Source organism: Magallana gigas, chromosome 2, assembly GCF_963853765.1.
Source record: "Magallana gigas chromosome 2, xbMagGiga1.1, whole genome shotgun sequence".
In the NCBI taxonomy this organism is placed as follows: Eukaryota; Metazoa; Mollusca; class Bivalvia; order Ostreida; family Ostreidae; genus Magallana; species Magallana gigas.
The window spans coordinates 2,098,866-2,118,988 of record NC_088854.1 but is presented as its reverse complement, the minus strand read 5'-3'; the positions used below and the strand labels follow the sequence as shown (position 1 = coordinate 2,118,988).

Here is a 20,123-nt window from a genome sequence, read left to right as displayed (position 1 = left end):
TTTACAAAATGATTTTGCTACCTTTGTGTTTTATCTTGGCAAATGGCATGGGCTTATTTTTAATATTTTCTTTCAAATTTTTTTCTCACAATGCTTTTGTTTCCAGGTATTTTCCAAATAATCCGTCAATATTTTAGCGTCAATTGTTAAATTTAAAGCAAAATATAGCAAGATATAGTGCTCAATTCTGTTTCAGTAAATAAAAAATGACACTAACAAACTGTCAATCGTCTGAAAAAGCCCTCAAGCGAAATACAAATTCAGAGCAAACACAGACCTCTAAGAAGAAAGAGGTATTATCAGGTTCCTAGGAGGAGTGAGTATCCTCTGTTGCCCGGTCCCATACGATGTGTGCTTATTTTCAAGATCATGAATGAAATATTGCACTTGCCAACAAGGTCATTGTATCGACCATAGAACTTGTTTAAAGATGATTTTAATCGAGGTTTTTGATATTCTTGTTCAAACAACGTGTTTGTTAGTAGCTTGCCACGTTTAAGAAGTTGTTTGTATATAGAGCAAGATCTTGCATAACGAAAAAGCAGAAAGACATAAACACCATAAGCAGCTGATGATGGTATATTGCTACATAAGCAAGGTAAGTTAATGATGGAAAAATTGAAATCATTTCGTTTATCATATAGTTTTGTCGCTTGGTTACATGTACCATTGACGTTTTTTCTAGTAAAATATCCAAATACGAAACAGTTATCGAAGAATATGTAGTATGTTTTATTTCAAGCCCATTTGTTTAATCTAAGTAAACAAGAGAGTCAAAGTAACTGTTGTTAATGGATAAAAACCATCAATTTATCCAAATGTCGAACTAAAGGCCACAGCAAGTGTTTCATTCTTTTCTTGCACTTTCTATTTAATAAATTCTGCCTCATATGAATAATCTAAAAGCTTAGATTTTATTTTTACATGTGAATGGTTGTATAAAGCGTTGAAAATCAAACTTTTCTGGTGTATTGTTTTGATTTTTAAAGATTTTGAGACCTCAAAGTATCCATATCTGATTCACACCGTAAATTGTTGCATACTACTCTTGATGTTTTGCCTTCTCTACTGTAAGAAATCTAGTAAGGAATGAGGAAATAGGCTTAGTAGAACATTTACTGGAACCTGCTATATGTCTTTGTTTGTAAAGACTTTTGTAAAACTTTTTAATCAAGTATAAATACGACAAATCAATTCATTTTGTTTTTTGGGGATATGACAGATTTATGATTTGAAACATATCCTGCTTGGAAAGACTGGCGTGGGCATAAGTATAATTGTCACATGTATAATTGTAAACAAGAACCGTGCTATTATTTTGTAAAATGAAGGCTGGTTTCTTAATAGAAAAAGTATTTTAAACATCGAAATTCAAGAAAGTAAATTTTCAAACTGCCGCTTCAAATTTCAACAACAGTCTGCTTTAAAATAAACCTTTCTTGCTATTACAATTTTTAAACTGTCCGTGTTTGCTTTGAGGGTAATATATGTTTTTAATGTTTTTTGACGTGATAATATGAAAAGAAAATTAAAAGAAACGCTTGGGTGATTAAGGGGTTGGGGATTACAGCCATTTGTATCTCCCTATCAATAATTCCATTATTCAACTTTCACATGAATTTGCAGGATTGCGGAAATATTTAAAACACTTTATTTTCTTCAATTTTTGTTTACATACTGTCTGTTTGTAGCCGTGTGATCATTCTACCATTGTGTGCAAATAGAAGGGAAAAAGAAAGTATTTGCTATAAAGAATTTACGTAAGATTTATATTTTATGAAGTACACACCAATTAATCTTTTATTAATAGAATTAATAATTACAATAGTCGAACATGGGTATTATGAAGTGTCTTGATGCCTTTAATTATTTTACATGATATAAAAATAGATTTAAAAACGAAAGTTGATGATGTTAAAAGTAATGTAATTTTATTTATGCTTTTGTTTAATGACACCATTCGAATGACTGTAATGAAAGAATTCACCAATTTAAATCTTATATTTAAATAAAATATTGGATATAAATTGCTTTACCTGTAAGACTCATTCCCTTTTTAGAGATCACTGAGTCACTTTGAGATCAATGTACTATATGTTGTGAGTGTTTATTGATTTAATACTTGAATATTTACTTTGAAACAACACAATGTTTGGGGATTTAAACGAAATGTTTTGCTATATTACTAAATGCATTCATCATGGGAATAATCATACAAAATCACTAAATGATTTTTACTTTTCATTCAACTTAATTCATTCGCAATGTGAGAACTTGTATTAAATATTTATTGCATCTGATATAACCTGAATCAATGTCAATAACGATATGCGTTTTCCGAAACGTTAAAATGATATCCAAAATTGCCATCAACTTTTGGTTGCAGGTTCTGCTAATACTATTTTTTCTCAGATCTTTATCGACACCTTGGAAAGTCTATTCATTTTAATATTGATATGTTAAACACGGCAGTTGAGTATACGATTCAATTGCTTCAAGCTGACATAAATTCACATATACGCATTATTTCCTTTTTGTCTCCGACTACTGCCAAATAAATTGTCGATTTCCATAGTTCGGCAAAGCACAATTTGTGTTTCCTCGCATTCAGGTATGTATGACATTCATACGAACACGCAACATTGGATAAAAAGACTTGTACTAAAGCGTTTTGAAAAAAAAGACTGCATTACTAAGGAATATCTATTGAAAGAAGAAACAAAAAAGACTAACATCCAGTTTTAAAAAGCCCGGATTATTGTTTTCCTGTGTCGTATAAGTGTCAGTGCATGTGTAAAAATCACACATTGCTGTGAATCTTGCAGTGACGGCTTAGAAAATATAAAACAAAGTTTCATTGCACGCGACGAAACAAGCATCATGTGTGCATAATAAAACAAATACATTGGCGGTTCTTTTTAAGCACGTCCTCATTTTTTTTAATATTGATTGTAAATACTAAACTTTCGCGGAATTTAAAGGTAATGATACTAGAATGCATTTCCTAATTTTTAGTGATCAGATATAATATATATAAAATACATGGTTTCTGTCTTTGAATATAAGCTATATTAAGGCGAGGGTAAGAAAACTTGACACGCGAGACTTGCTGAATCCTTTTCGCTTTTTTGACCCAGCCCAAGTATTGCTTATATTTCAAGACAGTTATTATGCATTTTGTTTATCATGCAACATGATATCACATTCTGTGCCTCAGACGAGGTTTATTTCACAAAATTCGCTGTATATTGGCAGTTGGAACCATGGCGTAAACAAAGCAAGTAAGATGACGACACAATGCATTTTAACGTCTAAAACGACAGTGATATATTGGTTTATTTGGTTACCTTTTAGATTTATAATTTTTTACTGTGGTTTCATTAATTTTTGTGGGTATCAATTTTCGTGGATTTTCTAAAAATCACAGTTTCAATGATACGTAAATTCGTGGCCAATGATCCTATCAATACAAAATGTTAGTAAAAATTGCACTTCAATGAAAATTCAATTTCGTGGATCAACTTAACAGCGAAATCCGCGAAAACTGGTATTCAACGAATATTGATGAAACCACAGTATTTGAAATTAAATAATGTAATAAAGTGATTTTTTTTATCAACGAATAAATGTTTAAAGTACATGACATCTTCAATTTTCAACAGAGAACTATAAAACCAAAAACTGTTCATTTAAGGTCAAGATCTAGTAAATGGTTCATCATGGTGAAAAGATTCATCATATCAATTATGACCCCATAATGGTCCTTGCACAAAAAACCCACTCTGGAATCATTTACTAGATCTTGAACTTATCATCATTCATAAATATATTCATTTTTGTAATATATCACTTTTAACAAACTAGAATCGTTATGAATATCAAATATACTCTTTAAACAGAATAATGCATCAACAATTGTTTCAAAATGTGTAAACCGATAGTCTATGTACTATAAGGTTAAGCTACAGCTGAAAGACAAATTGTCTTGAGGAAAAATGGCCTCACGTTTTAAAGCAAGAGGGACAACTCGTAAAAACGCTTTGATAGTTGATTAACCTACTATGAAAACATGTTTAGTTAGTTGTCCCTCCAATTAGATGACTTGCAAAATTCTTGGGGTTAAAATTTATAGAGATTTCTGACATAGTTTAAATTAATATCCTGCCAAATTTGCAATGTTTGCTTAAATGCTTCGTCCGGAGGATTGACCATGTGAATTCGTGGTACGTTACAAGCACGTGACACATTCTAACCTATTTATACGTCATGGGGACTTCCAAAGCTTAAAACCGTTGAGGTATAAACAATTCTAATTTTGCAAGATTCTGTATATCTTTTAGCGACGCCATTTTATTCAAAACGTATGTCCCCCGACTGTTCGTCGGTTCACACTCCTTAGAAATCGTTAAAAGTCTTAAAGATTGTACGGATGCACATTTAGTATAGCTTGAATCATGATTTTTTGAAAGATACAGTCTAATTAATAATTATAGCGGTGTGTGCATACCAGTTGAGTAACGCCATATAAATGCCATTAAATGCAACAAGTAGTCAAAGGTCAAATTGACGAGTTTTATTATGACGTCACAAACGTTGAACTCTGTAAACTGCAATGTCACAACCGAAAATCAAAGTTCACGCTTGTGGCTGTTACTGTGGCTCTTCCATTGATATTAACTAACCCTTAGGATAATATAGGAATTTTAAGGTATAAATCACATTTGCAGACAAGGCAAGACGTGAAAAGAAATGTAAATGTAAGCATTAAATCATGATTTTTTGAAGTATATACTCTCATAACTGCAGCGGTGTGTTCATACAAATTTTCATAACGCGCTAACGCGCGGTACTCAATTTGTATGCACACACCGCTGCAGTTATGAGAGTGTATACTTCAAAAAATCATGATTCAATGCTATATTATATGCATACATCGCTGCAGTTATGAGAGTGTATCTTTCAAAAAATCATGATTTAATTAATGCTTATATTTACATTTTTTTACTTCTTGCCTTGACTGCCAATGCGATTAATACATTATAATTCCTATCTTATCCTAGGGGTAAGTTCATATTAATGTAAGAGCCACCGTAACAGCCACAAGCGTGAACTTTGATTTTCGCTTGTGACGTTGCATTTTACAGTGTCCAACGTTTGTAACGTCATAATAAATTTCGTCAATTTAACCTTTGAGTACCCTGTGTGTATTACAGTGTTTTAACTGCCGTAGCTTTCAGCACACTTTACATTAGCTGCAGGTCTGTAGCTCCCGGTCTGAAAAAAATCGGATGGACGACCTGGCAGCTACAGTGCCTCCCATAGTAAAAAACTGCAATTTACGGATTGCAGACCTGAAGCTAACTTTACATGCAAGAAATATGTACAGTATGATGCAATAAGTATTCGTACAAAATGGCGGCGTGTTTACATTCGCGACGGAATTAGGTCACTCTTCAAACTTCAGTTTTCATGTTTAAAAATATTTTTAATAGCTAAAACTTACCTAATACTTTGTAAGATGACCTTTCAGTCGAATAACACTTTCTAATCGCCGAGAAATTGTCTGATATAGGCTTTTTATATATTCATACGTGATCTCAGTCCAGATGCGCTAGTTTCATGGAACACGTCTTCTTTGTTTTCTATTCTCCCAACTTTTCCCTGAAGTTTTCTTTTAATCAAAAGCCAAATATTTTCAAAGATGTTGATGTCGGGGCTATGTGCCGGTGTAATGAAGAATAATGACCCCCGTAGAAAAATGACCGGGGGTCATTTTTCGACGTAGAATAATGACCCCCCGGTCATTATTCTACGCAGAAAAAAGACCCCCCGGTCATTATTCTACTTAGAAAAATGACCCCTTTGCCTGAAGAATAAGTGTCATTTTCATAAAAATGAGCACACTCCACATGAAGAGAAGTGACCCCTGTAGAAAAATGACCCCCTTGTAGATTAAAGTTTTTCAGTATATTTTTTTTATTATTTGTGAAATAGTCTTTACACTATTGTAATTTTTACTGCTGCAGTTTACAGAAAGTAACATAAATTATAATTTATATTCAAATAAACTTAAAGTGAAAGAAGGGGTTTATCTTAGAAAATAAAAATACTTCCGTTATAACAAGACATTGACGTATTGCATTGGGGTATGGTTATCATCTTCAAGGGACATGGTCACGATTTTAGTCAAAAATTATTTTTCCGATTTAATGTTCACAATGCTTCAGTAAGTCATTAAAACTAAAATTTGAGTGTCATTAGGTGAGTTATAAGCAAGTTGCAGACTTTGCAATTCTTTGCCTTGTTTACAAAGCTTTTGTTTACATTTTGAATGTTGAAGTGAAAATTCCAATTTTAGACCTAATGAATGTGTTAAACGTAAGGAACTGTTTATTTATGCTTTAAATTAACAAGAAGATAGACAAATCAACTTGAAAAAAAGATTTTTTACTGGGATATTGAACCTATGTAAACAACAACAGGGCACGAGCCTTGTTTACATGACAAAGAGTTTTGAGCCCTGTATCTTGCTTATAACTTAATAACTGACCCTCAAATTTCATTTGATCAGTAGTAATGCTTTTCTTAAGCATTGTAAATAATGAAAACAGAAAAATAGAATTTGACCAAAATCGTGACCATGCCTCTTTAACAATTACATTTACATATATCTATGGTGTTCCGATAGGGCCACTTCGACCTTAGGGCGAAGATGCGAAGTTGCAAAGGCGATAGTGAAGATGTGATGCCTAAAGTGCGAAGGTGTGAAGGTGAAGGAGCGAGACTACTATCGCTCCTTACCAACTTCGCACTCTGGCCTTCGCATCTTCGCACTTTCGCCTTCGCCTTTTTTGATTGCATTCAGCAAGTCTCGGTCTTTTACATAGAATTTAATGCAGGCACCGTACTCGCCAAGGTTTTCCGATCAATCCAGGCTATTATTGGTATGCATGCGCTAGGCCATCACGCTTACTATGAATGTTTATAAATATTTTAATGTGTACATGTTACATATAGGTTTACCAGTGCTAGCTATGTCTATTCATTATCTACTCCACACAAAATTTAATGTCCACCATAATGTGTACATATGCACTTCCAGGCTCCTGTCACTTACCAGCCGTCTGTTTACCGTGGACCAAACACTGTAACTTTCTAATTTCATTATGCGACATTCCTTGCTCATGGATGGATCTACAGGGGGAGAGGGGGTCCGTATCCCCGGAAAATTTAATACTAATAATTTCAAGCAGTAAAAGGGGAGAGGGGGTCCGGACCCTATCCCCCTGGATAATTTAATTTTAATTTTTTTATAATAATAAATTTTCCAAAATATGCCTCGGATCCTTAAACGATAGAGAGCTCCGCAATTATAAAACATAGGTAATCAGATTACAAAGCTCACCGAGACGAGGCCTCACCTTTATTAGGCATCACCTTTATGAGACCACCTTTATCATATTTTATGAAAACCATCCTTTATGATTTTGGATATTCATGGATTCTGTTATGACACAATATCGTATATCATCTGTTAAAAAATTGTATGATCATCATATGATCATATGTTAATCAATACAATAATAAAAAATTAAAAATTGCATCCTACCATACTTACAATATCTATCATATAATACCATAAAATACCGTTAAAAAAATTGTGATATATGATATTGTTATGTATGATATGACATGGTATTTTGTTATACATTATTGTATTTGATCAAATAATACAATATCATTAAAGATAATACAATATAGTGTTATATGAAACAATATCATATTGTAAGAATACATCATAACATTGAAACATATGATATTATTAAATATCGTATCATACGATATTGTATAATATGATATTGGTTTATATAATATATTATCATATCACATGAAATTGTTTTTATGATGTTGGCATATATATTATTGTATCATATGATACATTATGTATAATATAATTAAATTATATAATATTTCATTTTATCCCATGATATTGTATCATTTGATATAATACAATGTTGTATCAAATAATATTGTATCATATCAATCAATATATTATTTATCAAAAATGATACAGTATCCAACAATACAATATCATACCATATTATATAATATAATATTATTTTCAAGCATAATAACGAATTTTATTATTGGTTCCCTTGATATCACGTACCACAAGTATAAAAATGCGGATTGACCTGTACTTTCTAAAAATAAGCTTTAAAAACTCAGATTGACCTGTACTTTCTTAATATAGAAATAATTTTGTTTTAATCTTGCCAATTTTTCTTTGGAAAATAATATAACGAATGTAGTCCTTTTACTCGATCAATCCCTAGATATATCGACTTCACAAAAAAGCATATCGACCTCGCTCTTCGTGCTCGGTCAATATTTTCTGTAAAGTCGATATATCTATGGATCGACCTCATGAAAGGGCTATATTTTTATAATATTACAATATCATATATACAATTTCATTTGATATAGTTCTATATTACAGAAACTAATATCATATTATACAATACTGTATGTTACAATATCATAGAATATACAATATTATATTATAGGATGCAATTTTATATATTGCAATATCATATGTAATAGTATCATGTGATTAAATAATTATTTGATTTAAGAAATGAAGATAATAATTTTTCTATTGATCGACGTATCAAAGAAAAAATTGACCGGAAAACTTCATAGCGCATTGATGAAAAAGTTTTCCGGTCAATTTTTTCTTTGATACGTCGATCAATAGAAAAATTATTATCTTCATTTCTTATCATTTAATAAAACATTTTCAAATTAAAAAATGTGAAGTTTCATTGATCAAAAATATAAATAATGTAAATGAAGCGGCGCGTATGAATACAAAACAACAACAGCAACAATATTCAAAATGGATGCGCCTTCAGCTGATGCAGAGCTATTGAACTGAATTTAATGGATTAAACACAAATAGTGAGTTAAAATCTGAACCGGCTGAATTGAAAACGAAAGTAAAATACATGCGGTAGCTTGTGATGTTATTCACTGTGCAGAAAAACTCGTAATAAAACTAGTTTTCATGTGAGATCGCTGGAATATGCAACTGGACATAACCATCCAAGGAAAGGCGATCGTGGACGATAATAGCTGATATGTCGACAAAGAATAGTATGTATAAGCGACTTTGTAAACGGTGTGGTAACTAGATAGCCAGTGATGTACTTAAATGGTATATCTGCCGCTTGGAATGCGCCGAAGGAGTTGATACCTACTCATAGCTTTTCTTTACGACGCTTATTCTGATGACCAATCATGTACGTGTCTAAATTTAAAAATTATCGTTACCAAATTTGAACAGCAGTGTTACCGTGAAAGTTTATAGGCTTATATGTTCGTTATAATATTCATGGAAAAGGAACAGCCAGCCTCGCTGTAAATGTTGATTGATCTCAAGCAGACGAAATCGTGAGAAGACCCTTAATTTTCCATTTCGTGAATCAAATAATGTGTTTTGTTTATTTTTGAATGTTAAACTTTCTGGTTTTTATATTCACAAGGTTGCATTTTGTTTGCTGACAAAAAAACAAACACAACTTTACATTTTGTTGACAGTGTTTATCTTGGAAATTCCCGTTTTATAAATAGCTTTAGATCAGAACAGTTGAGAAAAGTAGATCCGGCAAAACTTTATTGATGCAGGTATCAAAGAAATTTTTCGACCTATCAGAAGAGCCGATATCTCATTCAAACGAATAAATATTAAATGATAATACAATATAATATTATACAATATTGTATCATAATATACAATACTATACATAACAATATAATGATATAATATTATATCATAAAATATAAACAAAAATGATACAATATTGTATCGTATTAAATAACCTTTGACAATATAACATATGGTATTATATTGTATCCTATTAAACAATAATGTTTCATATCATACAATTCTATATCATAGGAATCATGTTATATCATTTAACAACAACCACATCTATCTATCAAGCAGGTTTGAGTGAGGTAGGAGATTTCTTTAGCATCCTTGATAATGGAGATCAGTCTCTGCATCTGAAGCAACCTCTGCGTTTCATTTATAATATCTTTAAATCAACTATGCAAGCTATCATCTATAAAACATGTGACCTGTTCAAAAAATTAAACCTCATCAAGCATCATAAACCTATGGCTCAGTTTCAGCATTCAAGCTTGTCAGGTGCATTTGTATTATAAGACACACCATCCATTCAGGTTAGGTGAAGTTAGCAAGTTTGGTGAAGATAGGACAAGTAATAGCTTAGATACAGGACCTGCAACAAAAACTTTAACCAGCTTCGGACGCCGACGCCGGGGGTATAGCATAAGCTCCCCTTGACTTCGTCTCGGTGAGCTAAAAAGGCGAAAGTTCGAAGGCGAGAGTGCGAGGTTGCAAAGGCAAAGAAGCGATAGTAGCATCACTTCTTCGCCTTCGCAACTTTGCACTTTCGTCTTCGCATCTTCGCGCTTCGCCGTCGCATCTTTTATATTCTTCATACTGTTCATGAATAATACTTCCATTGAGGATTTCCACTATTACAAACTGCTGGGTATGCAAGTGTATCACCCAGAATCAATGATGAAAGCAAAATTATGAAAAGTTTACACCACTGTTAGGCATAATAACCAAGCTAAAGGTAGTAAGCACTGACAGCAGCCATTACGCCAGTAGAGGTTAACGGCCAATAAGGAAAATCATCAAAGTACTGAGAGTACTCATACAGAAAATATATTTTACTTTATCGTCCGCATACTTTAGTAAGTTTAGTTAATATCAAGATGATTAATGCATCAATAGTTTGTATAAGCATTAATAACTTTGGATACAATAAAGATCGTGTGATCAAAATCAAGGGAGACATAAACCCCTAACATGGGCCCTAACCTCTTATCAACGCTTTAAGAAACAATCTTTTCTTATTATAATCGATCAGAGTTTATTATCTATTAAGATTTACTATAGTCAGGTACTTTTCACACATTCTTCTAAAAGAATAAAGTATATTCATGATCACAAATACACCATTACAACAAATGTTTAGAATATTGATGTTCATGTATCAGGTAGAAGAAAACAAAACTAACGCAAAATGATTTTTAAAAATCACTTTCCTCAAGAAATGTAAATAAGACTAAAAGTATTCATATTCTTACGTTACCTGCCGCCTTAGTCTCTTTCCATGAAGATATATACATGTATCATTCTAAAATTGACAATTCATTCACCGATGAATATTGCTTATATTATTACAACAATTATTCTTTCATGATTTTTGTTCTTTAACTATCACACAATATCCTCATTGGGTATGAATCTTTCTTTATTTGCGTCATTTCCCGGCGTATGTCGACGAGAGAAGTGACGTAACTGTTAACAATCAATTTGTGGCAATGTAAGAGAGTGTTTTGTGTGTGCTTGCTACGGATATCAAAAACTACATATAGCGATTTATTTAGAAATTCTCAGTTTATAACTTCAAAATCAGTTGAACAGAGTGAAAAATGAAATAAATTCAAGGTCATATCTTGGATACGGGGTAACCAATTTCTATTCATGTTTACGGGGGGGGGGGGTCATTTTTCTTCAGAAAATCCAATTATTCTTCAGCTAGGGGGGGGGGTTCATTATTCTACGTCGAAAAATGACCCCCGGTCATTATTCTACGGGGGTCATTATTCTTCATTACACCGGCCAGCTCATTGTTCTTATGCCATTTCTGTGTAAATAATCTTGGTTAGAACGCGCACTATGCACCGGGGCATTGTTGTCTTGGAAAACACAGTTTCCAGTCGGAAATTGGTGGGCTAAAACGGACCATAAATTGTCGTCTAGTATCTGCTGATATTTATATGCATTAATGTTACCGTCTACTGCAGAAATAGTGCCGACTCGATGCATGTGAGACATCCCCAGACCATCACTTCGTAACATGGCTTGGTTTTCCGTGCCCTCACCAAATCGGGTCTCCAGCCCTTGCCTCTCTTTCTCCACACATATACACGAGAATCTTGCCCCACCACTATCTTAGATTCGTCTAAGAAGACCACTTTCTCCCAGTAATTCTCTACTGCAGTACAGTCAGTTTTCACTTTTCACGGCACCAAGTAAAACGCTTTCTGACGATTCACATCTTTAACAACTACTTTCTTCTTTGAAACCTATCTTCTGTAGGCCTACCCATTTTTATGTTATTAAATGAAACTGCATAGTACGTTTTGATATTGGTCTTTCCCTATTCTCATTGAATTTTGATGCAATGTCTTGTAAATGGTCTCTTCTGTTAACTTTTACTAACCGCTCTAACTTTCTATAGTCCCTTGCTGTCACCGAGGGGGTCGTTCCTCTTCAGGGGATGTTTTCTATCGAGCCCCGATGTTCAATACATCTTTTTAAGCTCCCAAAAGTAGATCTTGGTATATGCAACGTATTTGACAATAATCGATGGTTTTACCTGCTTCAAATAATTTCTGAGCGATTTATTTTACACCATTGCATAGTTCTTTTCCTCTGCGACCCATTTTACTTTCGATGTCTGAGATTTGTTTACAATTTATGCAGACGAAATAAATCATGTGACGTATAAAACGTCATCGTTGACAGAATACTATAGATAACTACCGAAATCCCAATTCTAATTATAACCCATTTTATCCCCCTTGCAATGTTACGATGCGAAGCTTGATGTAAACACGCCGCCATTTTGTACGAATACTTATTGCATCATACCGTAGAATGTAAATAAAGCATATTTGACAAAAGACTTTGACAAAGATTCATGTATATTATACTTACGTATCTTAGGAAATTGGATATCTTCTTTACATTATATTCATAAACAGTCAAAATCGATAAAACGAATATTGATAAACGTTATCATTTATCTGAAAAAATAGACACTCTTGCAATATATGTACACACGTTACCTTTAATCTAAACATTATAAATGATCAACAAATGTATATGATACTTTAGCACATAACATACTTATTACGTTTTTAGTGAAATACGAGGATAAAAAAAAACCCGAAGACAATGTGGCTGTCTGTTATATATTTTTCATTAAAGTCATAACTAACAGATTAGTTTGTGCAACAAAACTTATTTTATTGATATACTAAGTTTCATTCCATTTGATGAAAAGGTATTTTTGTTAACCGATTTTAAAATCAATATGTTTTGTCACGACGGCGCACGGTAACGTTGAAAACATGACATCAAGATGACATACGTACACTTAATAGAAATATCTAATCTTTATACCACCCTGAGTCTTTTGTGCTTTTCACCATGTTATTTAAATCGGCACTATAACACTTTACATCTAATTTGTTCACAATTGTTCAAAAATCATAAGTTAGTCCTCGAAGTTTTCTTATTTTTCACCGCATATCTCTACATTTACAGTAAGAAAAGACCCAAAGGTCAGATGACGGTGTTTATTGTTACAGATATTCTACTCTCTTTTGTACTGTTTGATGTTTAAAATACATTTACCACAACCCCCACAAAATGTGTGAGAGTCAAACAGAAATTTGCTAATATTAGACTTATTTTTTCCACCATTGAGCATTTTTACAGCTTTTATCGGCTTTTCCTCCAGTTAGATCTATACTATTTATACTTTTTATTGCGCCGTGAAATGTTTTTAGTCAATTTTTTAAAGGACTGTATGTCTTTAGTTACTGATTTCTGTTTAACAAATCTATATATCCCGTCATTATTTGTACATAAAATATTATTACAATTTTTAAATTTGGGTTTCAATAATACCTGCTTTTAAGACCAATTCATGGAGATATTACTTTCAACATAAAATGGTTTACTGTTGACTTAATACAAAGTTTGACCGTGCGCCGTGACCTCATTTTTGCAGGATTAGATTCAAAATAATTCTAAATAATAAAGGAAAATGTGATCCTTTTTTATTTCAAATTGTTTGAAACAATCGCTTATTTATGTCTACTGAATTTAGTTATAATATGGCTTAAAATAACGTCTCTATGGCAAAAGTCTTCGTATTTTTTGATTGACCCTCGTAAAATACACAAAGACCACTTCAATATCGATAAACTGAGTTTCAATTGTCAACCATCTCCTGGCCAAAGCTGTTGAAATAACAAATTTTACAAATGTCTTTTAAAAATATGCTTAAAAAGATGAAATGCATTGTAAATGATGGCCATGATCACATTTTCTATATGACAACTACTCAAAATTCAGGGACAAAGTTTCAAGATAAATTTAAAAAACCCGCAATTTTTATAATGTTACAATTCCCCCTAATAATACCTAATCAATAATAATATATAGAATTTAATACATTTTAGTGCAATTGTGGAAGACAATGGATCATTTCATTTTTCGTGTTAGTGTAAACCATATTTTATTATGAATACAACGTACAACATATATAAACAATGATACATAATTAGTCAAGGATTCGGTTTGCCTCGTTTTGTTTTCATAATATTTACAGCATTTATAATAGGGTAAATATGAAGAAGTGCCATATTTTCCCCTAAGAAGTAACTTTTAAAGTGTAAACCGAACCCCTGAATAAGTTATTCTTATACCCTGTTTAAAACAGCTTAATACAGGTTAATGTGAGTTTTTAGCATTCTCTAATATTTGCTTAATATTAACGACAATGCATTTGTATCACAGTATAACACATCGAGATGGTTGGGGACTTTTTTCATCGCCTCTGTGGATTTTCCTTAGTCGCTTTTCCATTGGTAGCACAACTTGCGCATTATTCAAAGATGAATGTGGCTTGCTGTGGATAATCTAAACAAAATAAAAAAAAACTTTTAAAGAATTTCTCCAGATAAAATTCAACTTAGCTAAGTGAGATGATGACGAGTCAGTAAGGTGAAGTTGAAATGATAATTCGTGTGTAACGTGCTTAACCAATTAATAAAAAAAAGAAACAACATTTATTCATCTTTTTATTGTTTGATATCCTGAATAATGTTGTCTTATAAAAGAAAACGATTTGATTATTTTGTAAGCTTTCATTAAAAATGCCAAAATAGTCAAATAGTTTATTAAAAAATTAATATAATAATAACATAAGAATGTAGTTTGTTACACAGAAAAAAACACAAACAAATTCCCAGCTCCGTGTTCAATTCAAAATTTAACACAACATTAAACAACATAAAACTGTACATGTTATCTGTACTTCTACAGATTCCATGAGATATACAAAAAAATTGCAAAGTCCTAACCAATTTACCACGCAACTGCGACTTTACTAGTACTTTTGCCATTAAGTTATTCTTATTTTTAGCATAAATATACCGTATATCCGATAATTTTCGCGATGATCTCATTTACGCGATCATTTCTAAATTGCGATCTATTGAATACACAGTATATCTCGTAATATCTTCTATTTGAAACTTTTCAAATCGCAAAAAATGACTGACACAAACTCCTCATTTTCCCAATTATTCCAAATTTCGTGACCTGAGAAAAAAAACTGGGTATACGGAAAGTTTTATCGTTTTTCGATTTGTATTATGAAAAAAATAAACAAGATAGGAAGATTGATATCCATAATTATGTAAAAGCAATAATAAATGTTCTTTTTATAATGAAGATATTATTTGAACTCACATCTGTTTTTACTGAAACATCTCTGTGTCCAAAAAATACAGCACCTCTTACTGCCGCCATGTTTGCATCTTCAGGAATCATGATATTTTTTGCCGGAAATGACGCTTTTAAAATTTCCTGAAGCATCGGTGATTGTGCAAATTCTCCAACAAGTATGATATGATTAATATCTGAAAAGACAGTAAACAATTCCGATTCGATGTAGTCCACTATACGTTTTCCAGCCTCAGAAACAAGAATCTTGGACCGTTCGGATTTAATGACGCATTTGTCTAATTTGATATAAAGCTCGTCTTCACACTCTTTTCTTAGAACAGATTCCTGCATATTTTCAGAATTTGTCTCGTTCAAAATGAAAGGTGATAGCTGAATACTTAATTTTGAACTGTTTGGTGAAGTCAGCCGGATTTTTGTTTTTACTTCCCGCTCAAAATTGTAATATTCAAGGGGGTATTTTTCGGAAAAATCTACCAAGGTTTTCCGAGCTTCTGAACTGATCATTTCAACAAAATCATGAAGAACATGGCATCCTTTCCAAATTTCTGTGTTTTCTGCATACGCAATTTCGATTTGTTTGTTGTTGATAAAATACAGGACCGACAAGGTAGCATTATCCTCTGAAAATACAGAATTAAAGAAATATTGAAATAAAGGAATTAATTGCTCTTTGTACAAGGACAAAGCAAGATATTGAGTATAAAGATATTTTTTCTTAACTTTTGGTGTATACTATCGGTGTGAAATACCTTTCCTTTATAAAACGGGTGATGATATATCAATACGTCCGGTCACAAATATTTTTGACAAAACCCTCGCTTCAACGCTTCAGTGACCTACTTTTCAAGATTTTCCTGTGTATTTCATAATAGTATTTATTCTAATAAAATTGATTTAAGGAGGCCGAGTTTAGATTTCATTGCGCATTTTTTTTTTTGCGCATTCTAGTATCATTCTGTGGATTATAACTTCTCATGATTTTTTCAATATCCTTTATAAAATTGAGCACAAAAAAGAAATAAAGATAAAAACATTTTGATTTTTAAAAGGATTTCTTTATTTCTTAAACGATTTTTCCGTTGTGGGAGCGTTCTCATTGCACTTTTATGACGTTATGATAAAATGAATCTTTGCAGGAGTAAATGATAAGAAATAACATGAAAAGGTAAACATTGTACGCCGTTGAAATTTTAAACACGGAATGGTGCTATTCTCAAGGACATTTTCCTTATTTTTTGAAAGAATCCATTATATCAATCTTCATTCATAATCAAATATATAGCAAAATTTGGTGCATATTAATATTTTGAGATGGCCCCCATTAAAAAAAACAGACAGTAGAATTTAGAATTTTTTATTTCTATAGTTAATATACATGTACCTCTAGATGGTCGATTATCTTGAAACTTCGCAAAGAAATTAGAAATAGTTTAAATGACATATGGTTTACAGATAAAGAGTTTTGCTATTGTATTTTTCAGCACCCCCCCCCCCCGAAATCGACCTCATATATATATATAGAACTGTTGTTCGTAAAGTTCTTTATACCTGTTTTATGATTATATTATTAGTATTATGTCAATGAGAATGAGTTAATTGGGTATTGCTTTTAAGTAAAACTTACCCTCACACTCTACTACTATATACTTTCTATTACAAGTGTCATCTAAAGTTGTTACCCTTGCATCTTGTTTATGGTGGAGGCAAAATTGCAAAACGGCAGCAGCTTCTTCAACGATCTGGATATTTTCTGACGAACAACCTGCCTGAATCAACATATGTTATACAGTTGAAGTTATTAAAATAAGTAAAAATGCAATCAAGGATGGAATGTTTAGATTTATGACTCACTGATCATATTTGTGGAGACTAGTCGTATCATTATAGCTGGGGGAGTAATTGATTTTGTTAAACATTTATATAAAGAAGTGTAACAATGTAGACCGTCTGATTATTAGCAGGAACACAAAAGAAATATAAATGCATGACATTATGAAAACTTCAAGGCAAATAGTTTTTTACAGATAAACAAATGGAGTAAACATTTGATATCCATAAATATTTTTATCATATCTTTTTTAAACAAACAAAACACAAACATATTCAAGTTCTCTTATTACCTTTACGGCAGCCATTGTCATAAATGCCCTTGATTCTTTACAGCAACACGTCGGGATTGTTAAAACATACTTGAAAGCTATTGACGAACTTTGAAATCCTGTTTTAGTTTTGATATGACTGATCATGTGGCTTAAGACAGCGGTCACTACGTCAATTGACTTCATTAGACTGCCATTCACGGCGATCAGGTTGTCTGGAACCTAATGTAAGAACTCAAGCTTGAATGTATCTTAGCATGTTCATAAGCTTCATCTGGTAATAAAATTTAAAAAAATCATCAACCTACCATTTTATCTGAGCAAAACAGATCCCAAACGAATTCACGGAAAAGGAGATGGTTACTAGTGTTCTTACACTGTATGTGTTGAAGTTCAGCTTCAAATCCATATGATTGGATGGCTCCCGTGTCATCAAACAATGCCACTGTTGGTGTTGTAAGTGACTTGATCGGATAGTGAGTATTTGACTGTGTTTCAAATTGTACATTGATCTCTTTACAGTATTTTGGTTCATCACATTTGATCATGCATGTGTTCGAAGTATGGTTTATTCCAAATTTTATTGCTATAATAACTTCCATTCCGCTTACAGTTGATTGGTTTTTCTATGCTTTATATAGCAAACAAAATATAGATGTGATGCTGCAATGTAAATGGTCATTTTTAAACATTTGTTTGTGATATGCAATACAGCGCATAAAGTAAGCCAATATATGTGTGATATACCTTTTTTTCAATTACTCACATAAGTTACTGTCATAGATAAGTTTTACTTTCAAATAGGTCTGGACTAAAAATATATAGGTAATAAACCCAAAAAAAAGAGGAGGCTCTATAGAGTTAACTGAAAAAAAAATTGTTTTATTCTAGATGAAACTTGATTTGGGCTACAAAACTGGCAATTTCAAGACAAATAAAACTTACACTACTATGTGCAGATTCAAAATAAAAAAAACCTTGGCACACAATTTAGCAAAAATCGGTTTCAATATCTCGTTCGTAAGTAAGTAAGTAAATAAAAACGTAAGTAAAACATTAAGTTAGTAGAGGATACCTTCTTAACAAGTTTTCTTTACAATTTGTTGCAGTTTTCAATGCAATAATTAGAATTAACTTAGACACATAAAAAATGAAAATGGATAGAAATATATATCCAAATAAGTATTTCCTCAAGAGTTTAACTTGCAATGCATTAAAATATTATATATACTCCGTCCTTATTTTTGTTTCCATTACTTTCTGTTTTCGACAATCATAAATACATTTGTTTTCGTTTCATGCATCCACGACTTAGAATGAAAAGGTCCAGTTTTTATTTTCTGTTTTAAAACATCCCCTGTATCGCTTTACGTTTCATTACATCGCAAAAAATAAAATTTCTTAGTAGATTTTACATTGCAAACGACATGAAACGCTTCCTAAGGGTAATCTTTAAAAAATATTTAAAGAGTCCCTAGGATTTAAAAATACATAAAAGATGTCTGATTTTCCTAGTATAAATCCTCGTAAACACGTAATTTCGATCCTATGAATTTCTATGTGTATAAAAGGAAAATATGAAAAAAAAATATCTTATAATATTATAATTTGTGCCATTTATATTGATTTTAATTGTTTTCGGTTACAGATATGTGTATTCATTAAGAAAATCAATAAAATGTTATGGAAATGGTAACCTGGGACACACTATGAAGGTATATCTTACCTTTATGATATCATTTGAACTTCAATGTCACTATGGAGTAAGAAATGATATATCAAATTTCTATTCATATTAAATCTTTTGCAGTAGAGATACTGGTTTATCTTTAACTACGTATAATATCAAAATTTCATTCAAAATAGATAATAACCGTAGAAAAACATGGCCATTTTGCTTATTTTTTATGTATATTTAACAAAAGCATTTCGTATATATTTATAGATTTTAAAAACGAAAGTTGATTATTTTAAAGTTCACGTATTTTTTATAAATCTCGTAGCTTTAATTGATCAACTGTTTTTTAAGTATTGGTCACTTTAAGTAATCTATAGCTTTTGGTTAAATAAAGATACTTTATATTGCTTTACCTTCCTCATTTCTTTCCGAGGCTCACCGAATGGTTATGTAATAAATGTTTACCGACTTTAAAGTAAGGAACACCACTTTATATCGAGGTATTTAAACGAAGGTCTTAAAGCAATGTGTCTGATTTATACGGTGATACCTTTCTACAGCATTATACATACGTGTAGACAACCCATACAAAATAACACGACGATCTTAACTCCATGAAATATATATTTAATACACTTATTTATTTCGCATGTCTCTTGCAGGTGATTTAATTGATGAGTTTGTTATACAACTG

General features: G+C 31.9%; 1 protein-coding gene across 2 annotated transcripts; it reads right to left on the bottom strand.

Moving 5' to 3' along the window:
• Positions 1 to 13,847: 13,847 nt before the first annotated feature.
• On the bottom strand, positions 13,848 to 20,123 carry LOC136272626 (heat shock 70 kDa protein 12A-like). Of its 2 annotated transcripts, XM_066074476.1 has the most exons (7): positions 19,843 to 20,123; positions 19,478 to 19,507; positions 18,060 to 18,414; positions 17,773 to 17,973; positions 17,277 to 17,418; positions 15,656 to 16,272; positions 13,848 to 14,821 (listed from the first exon to the last, which is right to left on the bottom strand). In XM_066074476.1, exons 3-7 carry the CDS (start codon positions 18,351 to 18,353, stop codon positions 14,693 to 14,695), a joined length of 1,383 nt encoding a protein of 460 aa, XP_065930548.1. In that variant the 5' UTR covers positions 18,354 to 18,414; positions 19,478 to 19,507; positions 19,843 to 20,123; the 3' UTR covers positions 13,848 to 14,692. The 2 variants fall into 2 exon arrangements, with proteins under 2 accessions (XP_065930548.1, XP_065930549.1); XM_066074477.1 differs by lacking the exon at positions 19,478 to 19,507.

Coding starts and splice junctions, on each gene's coding strand:
- LOC136272626 (XM_066074476.1), bottom strand. CDS start 18,353: ATGGAAGTTATTATAGCAATAAAATTTGGAATAAACCATACTTCGAAC. Junction 17,974..18,059: donor TGTTTTGCTCAGATAAAATG/GTAGGTTGATGA, acceptor TTCTTACATTAG/GTTCCAGACAACCTGATCGC. Junction 14,822..15,655: donor ATGTTTCAGTAAAAACAGAT/GTGAGTTCAAAT, acceptor TATTTTGTTTAG/ATTATCCACAGCAAGCCACA.